A 22,949-nucleotide genomic window follows, 5' to 3' on the forward strand; every position below is an offset into this window, starting at 1 on the left:
CTTATTAGTTTTGTAATCTGAGGCATTTAACACAGTGGGAGCTTAACTGAGAATGAAAATGACAGAGTGATAGCCTGCTGAGCTCATCTTCATCATTGTTTCATGTGGCTTCACGGTAATATGGACATTATGACTATTCACAAAATAAGCAAAGAAGATGACCTATTAAAATCCTAAACACTGCAAGGTGTTAGGTAAAGGGGTACTTCAGTTACTTCTGGTCCTATACAGTGGGAACCTCTTTCTTGCTGTATTGATGCTTTGTTGATGCTTGTATGTTGTTCTTCAAATGTAAGTCGCTTTGGATAAAAGTGTCTGCCAAATGAGTAAATGTAAAAAAGTTTATTTGAAAATTAAATTAAGGTTTGTTGTAAGTACTGCTCTTTATTACTTTATGCATTAATAATATATATGTAGTTATAAAATACAAGATAACAAACAGACTGATATATGCCAACAGTTTGCATATTGTCAACAGCTACATGGCACATTAATAAATATTGTTTCAGTCCTTGTTACTATGAGGTATTTATTCATTATTTCTAGCTTAGATTTTTCAGAAAATCAGGGAATGTGTCTCTTTCTTTTGGTTAGGTTATAAGGTTATCAAACTTATTGGGCACAAATTTTATTTAAAAAACAGTACTACTCATCTTCAAATAAGGTTACATGTCGGAAAAAGGCCAGCCATTGTTTACAATTAGCCAGGTTAGCTATTGTTACGTCATGTATGTCGCCATTTTCCAAACTTCTGTAGCTGCCATATCGTCAAGGCTACTATTTTCTACAACCCTACAATTCCACTGTCACAGGTGCTCAGTTGTTTTGCTCCAATAACACCTTCATTCAGATTCTAACTCCCATTTGGACGTGTAGGTGCTGAAAAAAAAATGAAAACAAGTTGTTACCAGAGGTGTAAAACAACATGTCCCTGTATGTGCTTATGATCTGGCAATAACTCAGTTCTGTCCTTTTAATTTCTGTTCATTTATATCTATTCATCAGGACTGAATGCCCTTCAAAGGAGAGGACATATTCTGCCTGTAAACGTGTTTGTGATATAAAAGTTTGAAAAGGTTTGTACTGAAAGAAAAAGTATACACAATTGCAAATAAATTAACATATACCTATTTTAATTAGTCCCTTGTTTTGTTCATTTGTAGAGGTATAGTCTGCATGCAACTGTATGTGTGTATGTGTGTGTGTATAACTCATGCTGTAAGGAATAAAAAAAGTTCACATAGTCACATTATGGGGACTCATTTAATGTTGAGCTACAAGATGCTGTTTTTTAAAATGTAAACCATCAAATTTGAGATTTAGTCTTTGTTTAAGGTTAGGGTTATGTTATGGGTTGGGCTGGAGTTGGGCATGTAGTTGTTGTGGTTAGAGTTAGGGGAAGTCTCCAGGGAATTAATTTCTACATCTTGCTAAGACAAATGCATGTGTGTGTGCATTTACACTGCAGTAGGAACTATCTTTGATTTACACACAATTAGATTGGTGGTTGTGGAGGATATTTGGTTCATAAGAAACATTCAGCATGAGTCTGTCTCAGCAGAGCATCTGCATCATCTCAGCTTTACTCTTAATTTCAGGTAATGATAACCTATTTTTATTCACTACTTTATTGCTTTTAGTTATGTATGCATTTTGTTTTCCAGACTAATGCATGTTTAGCTCTGCAACTGAACAATCCTCTTTCTCCTCATGTGAATAATAAGCAGTACTGTTAATATTTTAGTAATAGGACCCTTACAATGCGGTGATATATTAATGTCATATTTTCTTTTTTTGCCTGAGCAAATTTGAATAGAGTTGTTATTGTATATAAGAGTTTTTGGCAACCAGTTTAATTAAATAATGATTTTTCAAAGATCTTTTAGTGCTATGTCCAAATGATTTTTATAATAATGATTTCCAGATTTATATTAATCAGTTTAGTAACCTTGTTAGTAACCTTGTTTGTAAGCAAACTTGTAAAAGAAAAACAGCATTTTGTTTTAAGTTGTTTAGTAGCATAATATTTAGAAAACAGCTCTTCATTTTCATTAATTGATAATGGGAAAGTGCAAATAAGATGTAATAAATGCAAAAATGTTTTTTCTCTTTCTCTATCGTCAGTGTCTCTATGTTTTAGTAAACTGTCCTGCAAACAAGGCCACAGTGGTCCAACCTATGAATCCATGCAGGCTGTGTTTGACCTACAATCCTTCAGGCCAGCAGTGAACCTCAGCAATCCCACCATAACCAACATCTCCTTCACTCTGTATGCTGTCCTGGGGGTGGTGAGTTTGTTAATTAGAAACAGATGTTGGCTCTAACAGCATTTTCAAAATATGTGCTAGCACCACTCAAATTCATACTATGGATTATCATATGTATTGTATGAATGAATGAATGAATGAATGAATGATTTTTTTATTTGGTAAATTTACAATGAAATAACCAAAAAAGAGTAGGCTGAAGCCAAGGCTTATATTTGCCTACCCTATTTAACCATATACCTGAAGAATCAGCATTATAAATTATAAAAACAGTATACATAATTATACAATACTGCACATACATTTTTTACATAGTATTAACAAGATTTACATACTAACTGAATAATCATTAACAATTTTCTTTTTTAAAGATCTTTTGAAGCTAAACGAGAAGTATATAATTTCAAATCATCTTTTAGTGAATTCCATAATTTCACACCCATAACTGAAACACATCTAGATTTTACATTAGTTCTGTCTTTTCCACATTCAAACATAAACAGGCCTCTTAGATTATATCTACCCTCTCTTAACTTAAATAATTTGGAAGATGGAAGACTTTTGTTAAATGCTCTGTACATTATTTCCAATATTTTTATATACAATATCTGTGAATTTTAAGGTATTACTTTGAATAAAGAGTTTGTTGGTTGGTTTGCGATATCCTACTTTATTAATAAGTCTAATAGCTCTTTTTTGTAACTTAATTAACACATCTATGTTTGTTTTATTTGCATTTCCCCATATTTCTGAACAGTATGACAGATAAGGCATAACTAAGGAGGAATATAATACTCAAGCCTTTTTTATTTGTTAGATCTGTTGTTTTATAAAATATTCCGATTGATTTTGCTACCTTGCTTCTAATGTATTCAATATGTGGTTTCCAACTAAATTTATTATCTAGGATCACACCTAAGAATTTGGTTTCATAGACTCTTTCAATTTCAACTCCATTTAACGTAATTTTGCATTACTGTGAGTCCTATTACCAGAAAATATCATAAATTTAGTTTTATTTTCATTTAAAGATATCTTATTATAGTCAAACCACTTCTTTAACACAGTTAATTCTTTTTCTACCGACTGCAATAATTCATCCATATTTTTTCCAGAACAGAAAATATTTGTGTCATCAGCGAACGTTATAAATTTCAACATTGTGGATACTATAAAGATGTCATTTAAATAGAGAATAAATAATTTTGGTCTCAAAACTGAACCTTGAGGAAGACCGCATATTACTGTTTCTAATTGTGACTGTGTATTGTTAATTTGTACATACTGAAATCTATTACTTAAATAACTCTTTAACCACTGATGTGTGACCCCTCGCAAACCATATTGTTCACATTTTTTCAGCAATAAAGCATGGTCAATAGTGTCAAATGCTTTACGTAAATCAATAAACACACCCACTGTGTTGAGTTTTTGGTCAACTGCAACTGCAACATGTTCAACAAGCTCCATCACAGCTAAGGATGTGGAGCAGTTGTTCCTAAATCCATTTTGGTGCTCACTTAGATCATCATATTTATTAAGAAAGGATTCCAACCTGTTTATAAACAATTTTTAAAAGTATTTTTGAAAACTGGGGTAACAGTGATATAGGTCTATAGTTAGATAGTGTTTGCTTATCTCCACTTTTATAAACTGGAAACACCTTTGCTATTTTCATTTCATCAGGAAAAGTTCCAGTTAAGAAAGATCTATTACAAATGTAGGTGAAGGGTTTAATAATACAGTGGATGACTTCTTTGATAAGGTCCATATCAATATTATTGCAGTCAGTAGACTTTTTATTTTTAAACTTTCTTACTACTTCTAAAACATCACTGTCACATACTCCTCCAAGAAACATTTTATTAATATTATTAAATGTAGGGCTGATATATTCCTTATTAAACTTTGGTAGCTCATTAGCCAAATTTGGACCAATATTAACAAAATACTGGTTAAAGGCATCAACAATAGCCTCTTTATTTTCTATAATTGTGTTATTATGTTTGATACACAATGGGAAGTCTCTCTCTTTATGATTTTTCATTATGTTATTGATAATCCTCCAAGTACCCTTTATATCATGTCTGTATTTTTGCAATAGCTGGTGATAGTAATCCTTTTTTTGCTTTCTTAGTACTGATGTTAGTCTATTTTTATATTTTTTATACTGTTGCTCTTTTTCCTTGGTTGGACACTTAATAAAATCCATATATAGCTTGTTCTTCTTTTTACATGACTTTTCAATGATTATCATAAATTTGTGTAAATATTTCCAAGAATGCATTATATGAATCATTAACATCTTTAACATAAACATTTTGCCAATTATAATATAATAATTCTATTTTCATAGCTTCCATAGCTCCATGTAAGTTTAATCTAACTAAATTTAAATTTTGTTTTCCCATTCTTAAATGTAACTCATTCAACATATCCAACACAGTAAACACAGGTCAGTATGATCATATGTATTGTTATAGATATTTGCATTTTTGACTTAACTCTAACCTGGTCTAAGAGGTACCAATCAGCTTCACGTGAGGTTTACTTGTTGTTTACTGTATTTCAGAATGAAAAAACACAGATACTCACTACTTTCTTATGGCTGAGACTGGTAAGTAGCACGGAAAGAAATAATAGACTTTCAAAAAATTTTATGGAATCCGATACATATGTATCATGTGTCTGTAACCACAGCAGGAACCGCTTTAGAGATTATAAAATGACAGGCAAGCAGACATTGTGGTTTTCTATTGCAAGTTTAACATTGATGACTAATTAACTGCAGTACTGGCACCATGAGTTCCTAGTTTGGGACCCTGATGAGTGTGACGGCGTCACCAGGATTTCTCTCCCTGTGAGTCGGCTCTGGTCTCCGGACATCATTGTGTATGAGTTGTAAGTTCTCCAACTGTAAAAGCTTTTGTTCCTTTTTGATGGATTGTTGAGAGTTTTGTACTCACCCCCTAATTCAGTGGTCCATTCAGAAGCCAAAAAATGCAAAAGCTGCACCCCAGGTTAGCAAAATAGCGTTGCTTGCATCAGAGCACTTTTGTTTTTTTTTTGTCACCACATGAATCATATTTATGCAACTTAAGGACCGCTCAAAATCCATGACTCCTTTAAGTGGCTCGATGCGCCCCAGTTGAGAAAGACGGCTCTAGTTAAACATGTTTTAAAATTCACCATGCGAAGTTGAGGGAGCAGAAAAATTGTATGAATTGTGAAAGTGATTTTACTTCTGTTTGTTTCCCCATGGAGTCTCATTGAATTAACCATCTCATTCATCTCTTCTGTCACTGTGTTTCTGTTTATTTTTTTAACTTCATCCTGACTTCTCCACATTCAACCCTCCCAGTGTGGATGATGATGTTTCCCAAGCGTGTCCTTACGTCTACTTGAACCACACAGGTCGCATCCGCTGGGACAGGATGCTTAGGCTTGTCTCAGCCTGCAACCTGGAGATCTTCAGCTTTCCTTTTGACGTGCAGAATTGCACATTTACATTTGGCTCCTACATGCACACCAGTAAGACATTTACACAGTCATAAACTCACCAAGCCATTGGCTACACTTAGACAAATATTGTCAATAACTTAGACCAAACCAGCTTCAGGCTGGCTCAATAGTGGGTCAGGAAATGCAACTACAGTCTGTTGCACTTTTGGGATCTTTTGCAGTATGGTTTGCTGAGATTGTAGCGAAGAACTATTAGGCTAGTTTTCAGTCTCTCATTGTTTTTTCTCTTTCTTTCACAGTAAAGGACGTAAGGGTGAGTCCAGCCCTGACCTTTAAGGAGATGTCTGAAAACTCAAAGCGTTACCTGGAAGCCAGTGGAGAGTGGGAGCTGGTGGACATACTGGGGGAGACCTCCATCCTCCAGTTTGGGATTGACGAGTGGGACATCATCACCTTCTGGGTGAGGAAAACCCCTGAGTTTACTACTCTTACATCTGCAAATGTAATAGCTGTATACAAAACATCTGGCTATCAGACATAGTACAGTAACAACAGTCACTTCTGATAAAGGGATTGTTTGACATTTGGAGTAGGAATTTGACAAGTGGCCAATTCCTACATACTGTACCTTTAACATACAAACATGGCAATGGTATTGATAATCTGATTCATTCATTCATTCAAACCTTTATTTAACCAGGACAAAAAACTCCTTGAGATTAAAAATCTCTTTTATAAGAGTGTCCTGGCAAGTGGCAGCAACAAATCTGATCTAACAGAGCGAATGGGTATGGACAAAATGTAACATTATTCCTTAAAAGTGGCAATAAAAATCAAATCAAATGATGAGGTGAAAACAATATGACATTGTAAAAGTGGTTGTTCATACTGATGAGCGAATAGAGCATTTTCACCCAAATCAATGACTCTTCTCGGCTTCTACGGAGCTTTATATTGAGTTTCAGCTCTATCTGTCTGGCCTGCAACTTTACTGTTTTGGTTCACTCTCACCACTTTCATAGCATTGTTGCCACAGCATGCAGCTGTTTTCAGAGAAAAGCTCTAAAAAACCCTCTGTCCACTACCTGCTCACCAGCAAACAGCAGACATATAGTTAGCGACTAGCTGGTGAACATATACCATATTTTAGCAGCTAAACAGCCCGATATGTCCCTCAAGAGTTGGTACAGACCAAAAACAGACAGCTTAAAGAGAGTGAATATTGGACTTACATTCATCAGGTGGACAGCAACATGACTCTAAATAACTAAAAAGATTGTCTATTCCTGCTATGTGTAAAAAAGCAACTCTTTGCTAACAAGTTCGTCATTGATTAAAAAGTGATGATATGTCAATACAGTGTTCACAACTTGGACCAAGGACCAAGACATCAGTTATTGCAAGTTTAACATAGAATTAACAATACATAAATATATGTTTCCTCAAGAATTATTACTCTTTTTAACTTGGTGTACATGTTACCTTGTAATGTAGCCTATTTTTTCCTCTTCATATAGTAAAGATAGTTTGATATATGTTATGATAAGTAGCCTACCATGAACATTTTGTTAGAAGAAGGTTATTGATGTCCTGTACAGTAAATCTGTTGAGATTCTTCAAACTGACTCTTCACTAGGTGGTCATAAAGCGCCAGCCAATTCTCTATGTGGTCAACTTGCTGATCCCCAGCTCCTTCCTCATGGTCATCGACATCCTGTCCTTCTACCTGCCCCCCCATAGCGTTGACCGCGCTTCCTTTAAGATGACCCTCATCCTGGGCTACACCGTCTTCCTGCTCATCATGAACGACCTGCTGCCCAGCACAGCAAACGGCACGCCCATCATAGGTCAGAAGTGGTGACACCCACCACAAGCCGTTTTCTTAAAGCTGCACTAATCAAGGTTTCATTTAACCAATATTATCAAATGACTTTTGAATTTGAAAGACATTGCTCATGTATGTAAATGTGTAAAAAGTATTCCGTTTGCCAACATGTTAGATATTATAAGTCTGTCAGGTGATAATATGTAGTGTTGTGTTTTCTGTTGCCCCCAAGTGGCCAATAAATCTATTAACGCAGTTTTAAATTTTTCCCCTTTGCTTGATTTTGCCAAACTACAAAACAGTCCAAATATCTGACAATGCAACAGCCAATCAACATAGATACAAATAACTGAAAGTAATCAAAATAGTCAGAATAAAAATAATTTTTCAGGGTTTTCTGGTCAGTAACTCAATTTTTACATCCCAAAATTCTCATGACCCAAGTCATTCTAATATTCTGTTCTCAAGACCATTGTAGGAACTACAAATTAATTATAAAGAACATACAGTGTAATTTTAAACCTGTTTAATTTAGTGATATCAATGTGGTAAACATCAATTTTGGAAATTATGCAATCAAGCAACCACACATGGGAGTTTCACTTTAATTTTCTTCAGTAGATGCTGTATCTGTCAATTAAAAAAGAAGTAATCTTTTTTACAGGTCCTAATGTCACAATCCTCCTTGAAGTCGTCCCAATAAGTAACGGCATAAGTAGTGGCAAAAAATACAAATTTCATTGCGCTCAATGACTATTTTTTTCTTAATTGGGACCACAGAATTGTAATTACTTTTTATGGACTGGTGAAAATAGACAGCAAAATTTTGCAGAGCTAGGTCTGTCATGCTACAACAATTATACTACAAAACTCAGTAGTCAGTTCATCAATACATCTCTTCATTTGCATATTATGCTCCATCATTCAGAGAGAAACTAGATTTTCTCATGAATCCCACACTGGTGCAACACTTATTAAAAATAAGAATTTGTGTTATAACTGAGTTGTTAAAGTGAACCATGCACTTGATCTGTTGTGACTTTCAGTTAACACAAATAATAAAAGTACCATTTTGACAATACAGATGGGTAAGCTAACTAATTGAAACAGAGACCATATACTTTCACTAAGGAAAAAATACTGTATGTCCTGAAATGTGTATCCTTTGATCTCTATCCGTCAATCTAGGTATCTATTTCTCTGTGTGTCTGGCCCTCATGGTCATCAGTCTACTGGAGACAGTCGTCATTACCAATGTCCTCCACCACAGCTCCATGAAATATCAAGAGGTCCCACACTGGATAAGGGTGGTTGTGCTCAAATACATCGCCAACCTCATCTGCTACCGATGGTCGGAGGATGTCCAGCCCCCGTCTGTAACACAAAAGGATAAACCTGACAGCTCAAATGGCGTTTCAGGGCCGTGGATCATCCAACCAGCAAGCCAGACACCTGCCCAGCACCCAGCCCGCACTGGAGGTAATTAAACAGACAAATACTATTTTGACATTACCTGCAACTTTGAGCTGTTCAGTGCCCTGACCTTGAACATACTGGATGTTATCTATTAAAACAAACAAAAATATGAATCTATGTATGTCAGGAAAGGAAATATGTAGCATCTAAAAAAGACATGCCTCTAACAGTGAATCACAGTTAAGTTTAATACTGATGATAGCTGTCTCACTAAAGCTAGTTAGACCATTTTTGCTTTTGCTCATAATGTTTCATCTCCATAATCAAACAACTCATAAGCAGTTTTTTTCCATATATGCCGTATATATATACACATACAGTACATATACATATTCTTCCTTACGTACTCCTGGATATTTGTTGTTTCATCCTAGACAGTGATCTTGACACTCACTAGCCCTCGGTTTCTCGCTCCGCCTAGTGTAAAGACTGATGACTGGCAGGGCGTATATGTTGATTGCTCGGTCTTCTTCTTCCCATTCAGCTGACTTTTCAGGTCCTGCCTTGTTCTTTGTAGGTTTTTGGCTGTGGCGGCCTTCCCTGCTGCCTCCTCATGGTTTCCTTTAGCCTGCCAATATATGTGTATATATTCACAAAGCCAATTTAAAGCAACAAACTTACACCAGCTATTTGTATAAGAATAACTAACTTACTTGTGTATGAAGTCCTTAAAATTATTGCTTTATCAAATGTCTTAGCTATTAAAGGTACTGTATGCAACATTTACTGCCACTAAATGTCGCAGTAGAGCGCCACCATCTCAGACCAAAACAAATGGGGGCTTCGCAGATGATCGTAAAAAACACATTTCAAGATTGGATGAAAACAATCACCAGCTCTGGATTGTTGGAAATAAATCTGTAGTTCTCTGCACAAAATAGCCATTACATCACTCTCCTTAAGGCTATCTGTTTCACAGGGAGATACTTTCATGCATGTGCAGCCATACCAGCTACCAAAACAAAGCACAGATGACAACACCTGGAGGGGTTGTGATGTATTAATATTATATGATATATGATATTAAAGACTATACAGTAGTAAAGTTTAAATTGCAGGTCATGTTTCTGACCATATTACCTATTTAATTTTTCACTCTAAACAGATCACATATTAGCAAGCTAACATTAGTCAGGTGGTTCAGACAGCTATAACAGTTACAGCTCACTAGGTGTAGACTGTCATCCCTTCTATTGCTAATCTCCTTCCAGGTACTGCTGCTCTGCCTGAGCTGCAACAGATCTGTCAATACCTAGGGGACCTTCGTGACCACCTCACTTCGCTGCAGAAGGAGAGCGAGCTGCAGGACAAGTGGTGCCACGTAGGATATGTCCTCGACTACCTGCTCTTTCGCATCTATCTGCTGCTCATCTCCTGTTATGCCCTGGTCATCATCTTCATGTGGTGCGTTTGGATCAACCAGTCCTAATGGGACATCGGTCAGCTGTGAACCAGCGCTGGGATCAATTCTTAGGATGCCTAAATTACAAATGACTAAAAAGCAATAAGTAAAAGCAGAAGGAAAAACAAAGCCTCTGCCACCATCTATCAGATTCATATTTGTTTTCTGTTAGATTTTCCATGTACATGCAGTACTGTTAGTTTTGTTTTCAAGAGGATGGACTAATAAGTAAATGCAACATAATGGTTTAGGGACAATAACTGTATAATTGTAATTATCATCACCATCATCGTCAACAAAACATATTTACTATTCCCGTGTGTTATTTTCTGCTGTTGATAACTAATCCCCAATCCCCCACAATTAGCCCCTGATCTATTCTCTGTCAGTAAATGTAATTAGTTTGCAACATCTAAAATATCAACATGACCCCAAATTCCTCCATGTCAAACAATGGAACAAGACAATTGGCTACAATGTCCACTTTCAATGCTGTCAATGCCAAAACTCTGGAGGTTGCAGTTAAGCGCCTTAAATAATCTACCTGCTGTTTTTGAAATGCTGCCCCATTATGTTTTTGGTTTTTTTTATATTTTCAGTTGCTTAGCAATGGATGATCTGGAATTGTAAGGGGTAATCAGGAGTGAATTTCTAGCTCATCCATTGCTTACCTTTCTTTTTTTCAAAATCACTGAAAACTGCAGTTATTTTGTCCTTTCTAAGTAGGTGCATCCTGGACTGTATTGAATAATAATTTTATTGGGAAAATAATTGAAAAGGCTGGTATAATTCAACTCGACAATTTTTTGAATGTAAATGGCCTGCATCCAGTACTGAGTACTTGAGTTGAGCTAGGCTTGCACCAAATTAGTCTGAAGTAGTTGTGACTTGCTCCTGATTTGATGTGGCGTCACACACAGGCAGCAATAACGTCATGAGATCAAGCTGACTGCCTCCAGTCAGGTGATATTTTGACCAGAATGTCTTTTTTTCGAATTTCAAGTTTGGGGATGACAAGTTGTTCACATGAAATGTTTAATGTAAAATAATTTAACATGAGAATTATGGAATAAACTCATGTATCACAATAATGACATGTGGCATTCTGTCTTCAATGAACCTTCATTGTTTCAGTTATTTGTCTTAAGGTTATTTAACACAGTCTCCCCTTTGGTTATCCATCTATCCATCTATCCACTTATCCTGCGTACAGGGTCGCGGGGGGCTGGAGCCAAGCCCAGCTGACATCGGGCGAAAGGCGGAGTACACCCTGGACAGGTTGGCTGTCCATCGCAGGGCCACACATAGACAAACAACCACTCACACTCACACCTAACGACAATTTTAGAGACACCAATTAACCTAGCCTTGGATGGTAGGAGGAAGACACAGGGAGAACATGCAAACTCCACACAGAAAGGCCGGTTTGAACCCACGACCTTCTTGCTGTGAGGCGACAGTGCTGCCCCCTTTGGTTATTGGAAATGCAATCTAAGATGCCTAAGATTGGTGGATGAACTTCTTTCTCTCTTTTCTCACTAAATCACCTTTTTTATTATTATTTTATGAAAAATATTTTTGCATCAACATGTATATCTTATTGTAGTTTTCTGTTAACTTGCTTGACTTATGCTAACTCTACACTACACTGTTTTGTCGGCGCAAATCAAATCCTATTTCAACCCACAACAACTAACAAGAACAAATGTCAGACTGAGATATGGAGTAGGAATAAGGTGGCCATTCAGGACTTCCCTCTGCAAGCTCTATACATACAAAAATTTGCATTAGCAGCAGTGAAAGTAATAGCACTGTAGGAAAACATCTATCCTAAATCGTATTTAACAGTAAATTAATGAGGATTTAGCGTAATGATACACTGTAAACCCGAATAATTTCAGAATACTCAAAATATATGTGGAAAGTTTTTGAGTAAACCTTAACTTAAATATAATAAATTTTTAAAAAACCTTTAATTTCCGCATACTAAATTACATCGATTCACTGATGCTTATTAAAATTAATTCCACTTGTTCTTTACTCAATAAATGTAATTGTGCACAACTTATACTCTGAGGGAAATCTACTCAAAAAAATTAATTGAGCTAGACTCAAATACTAATGGAAACTTACTCAACAAAATTACTACTAGTAAACTTAAAATTTACAAAATTTTCAGATAGATACAAATACAACTCCATTATTACAATTCAGGTTCCCTTTATTAGTATCATCTTCTCACGACATCTTCCGTCATTTCTACATTTAACAGACACGAAATAAGGCACATCTTGCATAAAGCTGAATAGACTAAGTAATTGACTGCTTGATCAGATAATTAACAAAGAACAATTTTGATAATCAATTTGTTTTCATTCTTTTTTGGAATAATGTTAAACATTCTCTATTTCCACATTTTTTGATGTTAAGTGATAACTTGAATCTTGAGCTAAAAAAATTTCCTTTTACTACTTACTTTACTGTGTTTTGTGGAAAAAGCGACTATGCATAATTTTATTTCATCAGCAGCACTTTTACTTAAATAATATAAAAGGGAGCTTTAAATGTGGAGTTTTATGTAATCATAAGCAAATAAAGATAGCTAATAAAGATTGTTTAAAATAAGAAGTCCCACACTATGCAAATTGTTAAGTAAGGTAGACAAGGTGATGTAACAATATCAGGGTTTCTGCAGGATTCACCTGGTCACATTTAAGACTTTTTAAGACCATTATGAATGAAATTTAAAACCTATATCACAACTTAAAAAAATAAGCACACAAAGGAAATGCAGTCACAAAATTACTTGCAGAGTAAGTCAATGTGTTCAAATTAGGGTTGAGTGATGTCTACAAAATTGGCATCGGACGATGTCATGTCAACAGTGAAACACCGGGATGTACGATGATATTGATAAGCTACGTAATTAACAAGCTGGCATGCGGTGCACCTGCTGACGTAAAAAATAGATCACTGGTGGAAAAAAGAAAAGAGTTCTGTGTCTTTTCAGTGACTTTATAAAACATAACCTACTGCTGATGGATAAACTCAGGGGAGCAGACAGGGAGACAGAGAGAAGCAGGTAAAGTGCAAAGTATTTGCAGTGAGATACCAGAGGTATAGGTGTGTGAGTGAGTGAGTGAGTGAGTGAGTGCAGGGAGAAGTCGAGGCAGGCATAAAGAAGGTACATTTACAAATAATAACAGAAATAATGCCCATAGGGATTGAGACATGCTTTCACAGGGCAGTATAATGTAAAAAATTAAGATGGTATTTTAATGTGGGGGATTGGCGGTCCTCCTTCATGTTTTCCAATAAAGATATATGCAGTTCCTCATAATTTTGGAACATTGTTATTACCACATCTGTGAATAAGTATGAAATGTAATAGGAATCTAGAGCAGATTTGCAATAAACTACACCCCAAAAGCTAAACTTGCTAAATAAGTCAACTGGGGTGGAATTATAACCATTAGATCTGAGAAAATTTAGTTTTGATGCTCTCCACAGTGATTTTACATGCATTGCGCAGCACTCAGCTGTTTTGAGCATCACCCCCTAATAATGGCAGGAAAACATGACCACAGAATCATTACAGATTATTCATGTTTGACTTTTGTGTCTTAATTTACTGCTTTATACATTATAGAATTTAACATAAATAATAGGCAACATGAGAACCACCTCCCTTCTGTATTATTACAAGCATTTCATTTGTACATCAAAATCCAAAAGACTTCTCCTCATTAGCTTAGAAGGACTAACGTTAGTTTGTATCCCTAATTTGCTTTAACATTATTAATCTCAGCTCCTCCGTGGTCAACACCGTCCTTTCTTTTTAATTTAATTTAACTATCAGGATGTACAGTAGAGGACAGAGCTGTAACCTGACACTTTAATGCTGATCTTATCCTCCGCTAACTTTCACTGTCACTTTCTGTCGCTCTCTCCTTCACATTCACTCGTCATTTGAAGAAAAAGGTGAGGGAGACAGCCATGCCTTGAGTGTTACCATAGCTTACTGATAATCATTAACGATCGTGTGAAATTTTAATACCGCGCTCATTCATTAAGCAGCGACAGTAGGCTTCAAATACGTTGCTAGAGACTGGTTTTAAGCCCTAAGATCTGTTTTTCCATCCAAGAACCAATAAGGTTGCACTTTGCTTGATAGCCATTGGTAACTTGATCAACATCCTTTATCCGTCATAAAATTCTAATACAACACGTAAGCTTATTTCAACAATCTGAAACATAAATCGGTGTTTAAACAGCATTAGATTACAGCAAAGCCAAAAGAAAACAAACCAAAAGAAAGAAGCAAATTGTCTTATTCAAGAATCATAATGTGCGTCTGTATTGCAGTGATTTTGCTAAATGTTAAAGGTCAATGGATTTTATCGTTTGAGTTTGAGAACGTACTTCGCAAGGAATTATGGGACGCCATTATCTCCTTTCCTTTCGTGAAGGATGGTCCTTTTTACTGGCGACTTGCATCCAGATGGAACATCATCCCCACCTACTATATCGTAGTTACATATGCTTAAATCCTTGTGTTCAGTCCAGTTTGTTGTAAAAAAGTTGAGATGTGTTTAAACACCATCTTTCCGGAGTTGTTTGAGAAAATAGTTTTAATGTCCATTTCTTTAATTCCTTCATGTTCCAGTCCATACCTTAAATCCAATCTTTCCTTTGAGTTTTTAGTGCATTCAAACAGCACACATTCCACAGTTTTTGGTTGACTGCATGCCTCACAATTTCCAGATGGATGTTTTCCAATAAGGTGCAGAGATGCATTTAACTTTGTGTGACCTAGTCTAATTCTGCTACCTTGACACTGTTCCCTCCTGCTCTTCCCCATTGATCTTTCCTCCCTCACTTTCTGCTGAATCTTGTATAAATGTCTTCCTTTATTTCCATTATCCCATAAACTCCTCCATGCTTTGATCTCTGCTTTGCTGGTACTGCCATCTCCAGTGTTGGGCAGTAATGCGTTACTCAGTAACGTTCCAGTAACGCATAATAATAGGCCTATTCCTTTTCCCAGTAACTAGTTGTGTAACTAAGTACTTTTCTAAAATAGTAATATTACAGTTACTAAGTCAAGTAACGCTGGGTTACTCGTTACTGAACGCACCATCCATGACGTGAAAGCGTGACGGTGTGGCAGGTCAGCAGCACCAGACTTTGTCAAAATCAGAAGGAGCTTTATTACCAAGTAGTGCTTTACACATACAAGGAATTTGCTGTGGTGATAAGGTGCTACATGTAGACAAACATACAGTCGACATAAATAAATGTAGAAGAACAATGTTGCAGATATATATATGTGAATTACTCTGGGTCTGTGCCGTGCAGAAGTAACGCAACTGAAGAGAATATTGTGTTCATATAAATATATAAACTGACAACATAAAAATATACAACAACAAAGATCAACAATCAACAACAAATATGTGCAACGTGCCAGGTCTGTGCATGACACGAGATGAAACAGTATTTACATGTGCAGAGACATTTGTATCATTTGCAAGGGGGGAGTGTCAGTGGGGGACCCGGACCTTGTTAATGCGGCTAGCTGCAGATGGGTAGAAGCTGTTTTTGTGGCGAGAGGTTTTGGTCCTGATGGACCGCAGCCTCCTGCCAGAGGGGAGAGTCTGAAACAGTTTGTGTCCGGGGTGGGAGGGGTCAGCTGCAATCTTTCCTGCACTCCTCAGAGTCCTCGAGGAGTACAGGTCCAGAAGAGAAGGAAGATTGCAGCCAATCACCTTCTCTGCAGAGCGAATGATGCGCTGCAGCCTGCCCTTGTCCTTGGCAGTGATAGCAGCGTACCAGATGGTGATGGAGGAGGTGAGGATGGACTCAATGATGGCGGTGTAGAAGTGCACCATCATTGTCAGTTTGGCAGGCTGAACATCTTCAACTGCCACAGGAGGTTCATCCTCTGCTGGGCCTTTTTGATGATGGAGGTGATGTTCAGTTCCCACTTGAGGTCCTGGGAGATGATGGTGCCCAGGAAGCAGAAGGAGTCCACAGTGGTGACTGGGGAGTCACACAGGATGAGGTGGGAGGGTGGGGCTGTGCTCTTTCTCAAGTCTGAGTGTTAAACTCCAGACTGCTGCACCAGATGGTCGATCTCCCACCTGTAGGCGGACTCATCCCCACCTGAGATGAGCCCAATGAGGGTGGTGTCATCCATCTTTTACTAGGCTTATTTAAAATCATATTTGATTGAGGAGCTGTATTGAGGAGCACATATTCATGCAGCACCTCCTCTCGCTCGCTCACTCCCTCTTTCTCTCTCTTGTGAACAATGGTGCACCCCCAGCTGCGCTGTCATACTGTAGCAAACAAAGTAATATAGTAACGTAACGAGTAACGTAACTAGTTACTTTTATCACCCAGTAATAAGTAAAGTAATAATATTACTTTTTTTAAGGAGTAATAAGTAACTAGTAATATATTACAATTTCTGAGTGACTTGCCCAACACTGGCCACCTTTTTTAGTCAACCCATTTTTAGCTAAAGTGTCTGCCATCTCGTTCCCTTGGATGCCAGTGTGTGCTGGGACCCATAAAAACTGAACATCAAACATAATATCCTCCCTACATTTTGATGTTGTACTTTTCAGACTTGAGCTGCACTTGAATCTGAACAAATAAGCATTCTCATGGGTTTGACTTCCTCTATCCACTGTAATGCTAACAAGATTGCCATCATTTCTGCTGCACATACCGATAAATGATCGGTTAATTTTTTAAACACCTTAATTTTTAATTCTAGAATGTAAAAAGCACAGCTTGATTTTCCGTTCTCTGGATTTTTAGAACTGTCCGTAAATAAAAGTACGTAATACCCATATTTCTCATGCAGCAAATTATTAATTTGTGGCCTCAAAATAATAATTTGAAATAAGTAATTTCCCTATTTAGGCTACAGTCAAACAAGTGGTAATTTTAATGGAAATCATATGCTTTAGCATAATTAATTGTCTATTAACATAGGCCTAAGCATAAAGAAGTAGTTACCACTAGGTTGCTAGTGCCAATCAACATTAATTATATCATGCACCAATATCTTTTTGGCTAATTTGAGCATTTGAGCCTCTTACCAAACTATGAAAACTTCTTTTACCAACTTCCTGTGGTACAAGCAGGGTGCGAAATACGGAGAGGCTTGGCTCCTCTTAAAAAGACATGATGTGCTATTTCTCCGCGACCTCCTCTCCCTGACCCTGTCCACTCCTTCTCGCTGCGGACGGTTGGTGATCGTTCCCTCTGTTCCCTTTGGCTAGATCAAGTCCAACGCTCCTGTTTTAAGCATGTGCTACTGCAGCTGGGGACTTTCCACAGCAAGAGTCACAGTCAGTCCTGTCTTTGAGCCACGTGCAAGCTTTTTTTTTACTCAGTAACGGATGTGATTTAAAATGCAGTGAAGTACAATAGAAGAAAACATAGTTAAAGGTTCAGTTTGTAATATTTCTGAGGATCTATCGACAAAAATGCAATATAAGATCCATAACTATGTTTTCAGTGGTGTGTAAAGACCTTATATAATAAACCATTATGTTTTTATTACCTTAGAATGAGACATTTATATCTCCATAACCGCGGGCACCCCCTTCCATGGACGTCGCCACGTTGCATCATCATGTTTCTACAGTAGCTGAAAACGGACAAAAAGCGCTACAGAGCGCGTTTTGTCACTACATTCTTCTTTGATGTACTTCTGGTAGAATTCAGGCAGTGTAGACAGTCATCACTGTGTTGAATACCTACGTTAGAAGAAGAAGAAGTAGTAATAATATACTAAAGGGGTCGGCAAATATGTTTTGCATCAGAGAAATATTTTCAACCCTTAGATGGTGGGTGAGAATATAAGCCACCACATTGACTTAGTTAGCTCAGTTGGTAAGGTGTGTGATTTGTAACTCAAGGGTTAATACTTGTTTTTTTTCTCTCGTTTCTCAGATCACGGCATGTGCTGCACTGTTTCTGTGTTTCGGTGATCAAACTATGGTACTATACGCTTTATCATTCCCTAGTATCTCCATGCAGAGGACATTTAGGGGAATCACGTTTTCTGACGGCTCTTTCAGAGGTTTGTCAAGCAGGCTACAGACTCTTTTAATGTTGATCATAATTTTTCAAAGTAAAAGCTCAGTATAACTCCAAATACAGCAATGCAGTAAACAAGCTTCTCGCGCTTTTATTCTGTAGGCAAAACCACATCGACGGCGCAGGTGACGGCATAGGCTACGGGGCTACGCAGAGGCTACGCTGTCGCCTGTCGTGCACCTCCTCCAAAATGTAACTACACATCGAGTCGACGTGGACTGTAAGCTCTATGATTGGTCGGCTGGTTAGCCTCTTAATGCCTAGGCGTAGGTACGCACGTAGACCCTACGCAGGAGTATAAATGGGCCTTTAAGAGGAAGTGATTATGTGAGTAAATGTTGCTGTCATGAGTATTTATTTATTTATATTTTTTGCCGCTATCAAAGCAATATAATCTGGCCGCGGGCCAGATATTATTTTTGGCGGCCAGTTTTGGCGAGGGTCCATAATCACAGAGAGAATGAATGTGTTTCCCTTGTCAGTATTTGTATAAACTTTATTTAATATGTGGTTTACAATGGACTGTGGTGCAGAAACAGTGACAGTGTTTCACACTCTTGGCTTACATTTTCCATGTTATCTGTCAGTGGCCAAGTTGCAGTAACATATGGTTGTACTGAATTATTAAGTAAATATAATTTCTTAATATATTTACCTAAAGAAACCTCATTTCTTGACTGGCTACTCTCTGCTGTCTCAGAAGAGACACCTTTTGTGCTTTGTCAGACACTGTCGCTGTCCTATGCTCTTTGAAAGGTTAGGGGGCAGTGGTAAACTGGACCTATGGTTGTTATTCACAACCCTCACCATTAGATGCCACTAAATCTTACACACTGTCTTACACACTGAGCCTTTAAGTAAAAGTTAAATTACAGATTATAAAAACGACTTAAATAAGTAAATGTGCTGTATTTGTATAGCGCCTTTCTAGTTTTTGTGACCACTCTCCATTCATACACCAAGCCTCAAACAGAAACTAACATTCACACACATTCATACACTGGTGGAACAGTCAGCAGGGGGAATTCAGGGTTCAGTATTTTGCCCAAGGACACTGCGACAGCCAGCCAGTAGTAGCCAGAGATTGAACCATCAGTCTTTCAATTAACAGGCAACCCGCTCTACCTCCTGAGCCACAGCCACCCCGTGTATGAGTACACAAAAAAACTACTCAATTACAGTAACGTGAGTGATTGTAATTTGTTACTCTTCACCTCTGGTTCCACCCTGTATAAAGAAAAACTGTGTTTACTTTAACATTAGTGTCCTGGTTCCTGGTATCCTTATGTTCTGGTTCTTACGAGGAAATAAATAACTCAGTGTCCTCGTGTTACGATATATAGCTGTTGCGGTTTGTCTCCCTCCAAAGAAAAAGAACAATCGAATCGCTGTCTTCCTCAACTCACATACTAGAGGTATAATTATACTTTTTATATATTATTATATATTATTATTATTATTGACATTTACCAGACAACTAATTTAGTTTGACCCCCAGTTTTGTAGTTATTTGATGGTGAAATCATTTGAAGCATCAAAATCACCATCATTTGATGCCCTAAATAATAATAATAATGCTGCTGTGCATTACATTATTGCTCCGCTTATATTTTCTCCTTCAGACTGTTTGACCGACACAGTTTGGGACTGCATGTTGCATGTGAAACCAAAAGTAACCGACAACACTTGTGATCAGGCAGAAATCTCACCACAAATCCACACACATTAACTTCAGCACACCGCATAAAGTGCAGCTCACAGTCCCAAACACAGCAAGTTTGCGCCTCAGTATGATGTTTATATTATAAGTTTATATATAATTTACCAGCTATGTTACCGCTCCGTCAAAACTGTCTCCTCCTGTGTGGACTCACAGAGCAAGAGGTTCGCTCAATTACTATCACAGCATTCACCGGGATCACATCAACTGGGCTCCACAAGTCAAAGTTGTCAGTTATACAATTGTTTTTTAAATGTGAGAAACAAATTTTAGGTTGTAAATTCTTAGGACTCCTTATATGTAACTCTCTTGGTCTTAAGTCTTGGTCACAGTAAATCACTAATCAAAGGATCTTACAACAAACGTCTGCTGCATGTAAGTAAGTGAGATTTTAACACAGACCAATGGATGAGACAATTGGGGTAGGAGGGGCATCTCTGAGGCTAAATTACATTTGCAATCTTTTGTTAGCTCAGGAAGAGCCATTGAGTGTAAATATTCCAGACATGATTTGCCATTTGTTCTGCAGTCTACCATTTGTTGTTTGTGTTATTTACTGGAGTGTATTTAAGGAGAGGGAGACGTCGGGAGATACTCATGATCTTTCTCTCCGTGGCCACATATAAAGAATGATTCATCACATCTTTTGACTCCGTATTCTTTGTGAAGAAATTATTTCCCTGACACTGTGTGAGAAAATTAATCTGTGGCAGGACAACATGTGAAAAATGTCAATTGCGTGAGTCTTGCGAGACAGGTTTTAACTTTGCGAGATCTCGTCACACCCCTATCTAGCAGCAGGCTATCTCCGCCATTGTCGTGTTGTTTCAGTGTTATTGCTGTGTTATTAATGCTGTAGGTGAAACTAATGTGAGACACACATTTTGAACAAGCACTGCACATCTAAAAAGCGCAGGGAGGTTTCACATCGGCCCCTGTGAATGGGTACTGCACTAGTGATAATAATATCTTTAATTGTATAGCACTTTTTAATACAGGTAACAAAGTGCTATACAGCAATCACTGTAAAACGTAGACACACACAGTGGTGTGCAACAAATAAAACATAAAACATGTCCACGTACAATTAAAGCAAACATTAATTACACATTACATAGTGGTTTTAATTAGATAAATAAAACATATACCAGTAATATTATTACTTTTCCCAGTAACTAGTATTGTAAGGGATTACTCTTTCAAAAACACTAATATTGTTACAGTTACTAATCCAAATAATACTACATTACTAGAATGCACCATTCTTGATGTGAATGCGTGACTGCGTGGAAGGTCAGCTGTTAGCCAAAAAGATAAAGAAAGAATGGAGAACAAGGGTGAGGCGTTCTTTCCAAAGCTGTAAGTATTGTCATTATTTGTGTCACAGTCTAAGATGTAAGAACATTGTTGTTAATTGTAAACTTTATGCAACCAGCAAAACGCTTTCAACAATCTAATTTATTGAAGCATCTGCTAAGGCAGCACAGCAATATGAAACTCGTAGATATACACTACAATACTGCTCTTATAAATGTGCAGAAAAAGTTCAAAGGTCAGGATTTATTTGCTTCATTTTTTTTATTTTAGTCAGTGGCGTTAAGAAACGTTATGTTTTGTAAAACATATGCTGTGTCTCAATTCTTGTACTTCCTTGAGTATACTAGCATGCAGTACACTGCATACACTATGGACTTATTTGCTTAGTGCGTTAATTTCGACAGGGTAGTGCTGTCTCAAATCAAACACTGCTGTTGTGCACTAACCGCAAATGACTATCGCAACTTTGCCCAATACCCCGAGGCCGCCTGCAGAGCTCCAAAATAACAGCTTGGCTGTATCACCCAAAATAAAATGCTCAGAATCGGGTTTATTGCCAAGTTCAAACTTACAAGTCATTTTCTTTATAAGCAAGTATTGTAACCACAACTGTACACCAACAATGTAATGTCTGATATAATAATAAATAAAGTAACGACAGTCCCCTTTTCATACTATTTCTGTTTATTTATTTTTTTAAGTTTCACAAGCCAAGAATTTTCTGTACATCATGAGCCAGATGTCTCTTCCTTTAATTTAAATTACTGTAATGTAATTACTGTAAGCAGTACGAACATTAAAACTGTCTTACAGCTGTGTTTTCCTCTGCTGTTGTTGCTGGATTCGTCTGCTGCTGCGTTCAAGACTGACGGGAGATGCAGCCATAACCAACTCACTGCGTTGGCTGCAGAGGTCTGTGTGACAGCAGGAGCAGATGGCAGATTGTGAGCGGACAGCTGGCCGGCCTCGCTAGCTCCTCCCTAGGGTTGGCGCGAGCTTGTCCCACCGCCACTTGCGTAGATTCTCAACTCCAAAAACATTCAAGCACATTTTCCTTCACTTTTCGTAAAACTGTCAATATTCGACATCGACACAGAAGTGGATTTAGTGATGAAATAGTGTACAAAACTTGTAAAAGACATTCTGTTGTTGGCCTCTTTCTCTGCTGCTTTCTGCTTCACCCATGTTGTTGGTCCCGCCCCCTTCCGCTACATAGCTAAAATGGTGGTCGTTGAGGGTGAGAAGTGTCCAGCGTTCCATACACAAATTTTTAGCCGTCATGAGTGCACCATCCGGGTACTCTCAGTGCACTGCATTTTGCTGTACTTCTCAGTGTGAACACACTTATGCCCTCAAAATAGT

General features: G+C 37.5%; 1 protein-coding gene and 1 long non-coding RNA gene across 2 annotated transcripts; one reads left to right on the forward strand and one right to left on the reverse strand.

Annotated features, from left to right (window-relative positions):
* Positions 1–323: 323 nt before the first annotated feature.
* Positions 324–7,431, reverse strand: LOC119900588. Its single transcript, XR_005444081.1, has 3 exons — positions 7,285–7,431; positions 6,094–6,185; positions 324–879 (listed from the first exon to the last, which is right to left on the reverse strand). It is a non-coding gene; the product is annotated as an uncharacterized LOC119900588 (long non-coding RNA).
* On the forward strand, positions 2,127–10,614 carry LOC119900586 (5-hydroxytryptamine receptor 3A-like). Its single transcript, XM_038715673.1, has 8 exons — positions 2,127–2,288; positions 4,840–4,884; positions 5,059–5,168; positions 5,629–5,798; positions 6,029–6,189; positions 7,366–7,576; positions 8,743–9,033; positions 10,242–10,614. The coding sequence occupies exons 1-8, from the start codon at positions 2,187–2,189 to the stop codon at positions 10,457–10,459; spliced, it is 1,308 nt and encodes a 435-aa protein (XP_038571601.1). The 5' UTR covers positions 2,127–2,186; the 3' UTR covers positions 10,460–10,614.
* The last annotated feature ends 12,335 nt before the right edge of the window (positions 10,615–22,949 follow it).

The sequence above is a fragment of the Micropterus salmoides genome, unplaced genomic scaffold (genome assembly GCF_014851395.1).
Source record: "Micropterus salmoides isolate LMB-PRFRI ecotype aquatic unplaced genomic scaffold, ASM1485139v1 Ms_hic_scaffold_13, whole genome shotgun sequence".
NCBI lineage: Eukaryota > Metazoa > Chordata > Actinopteri > Centrarchiformes > Centrarchidae > Micropterus > Micropterus salmoides.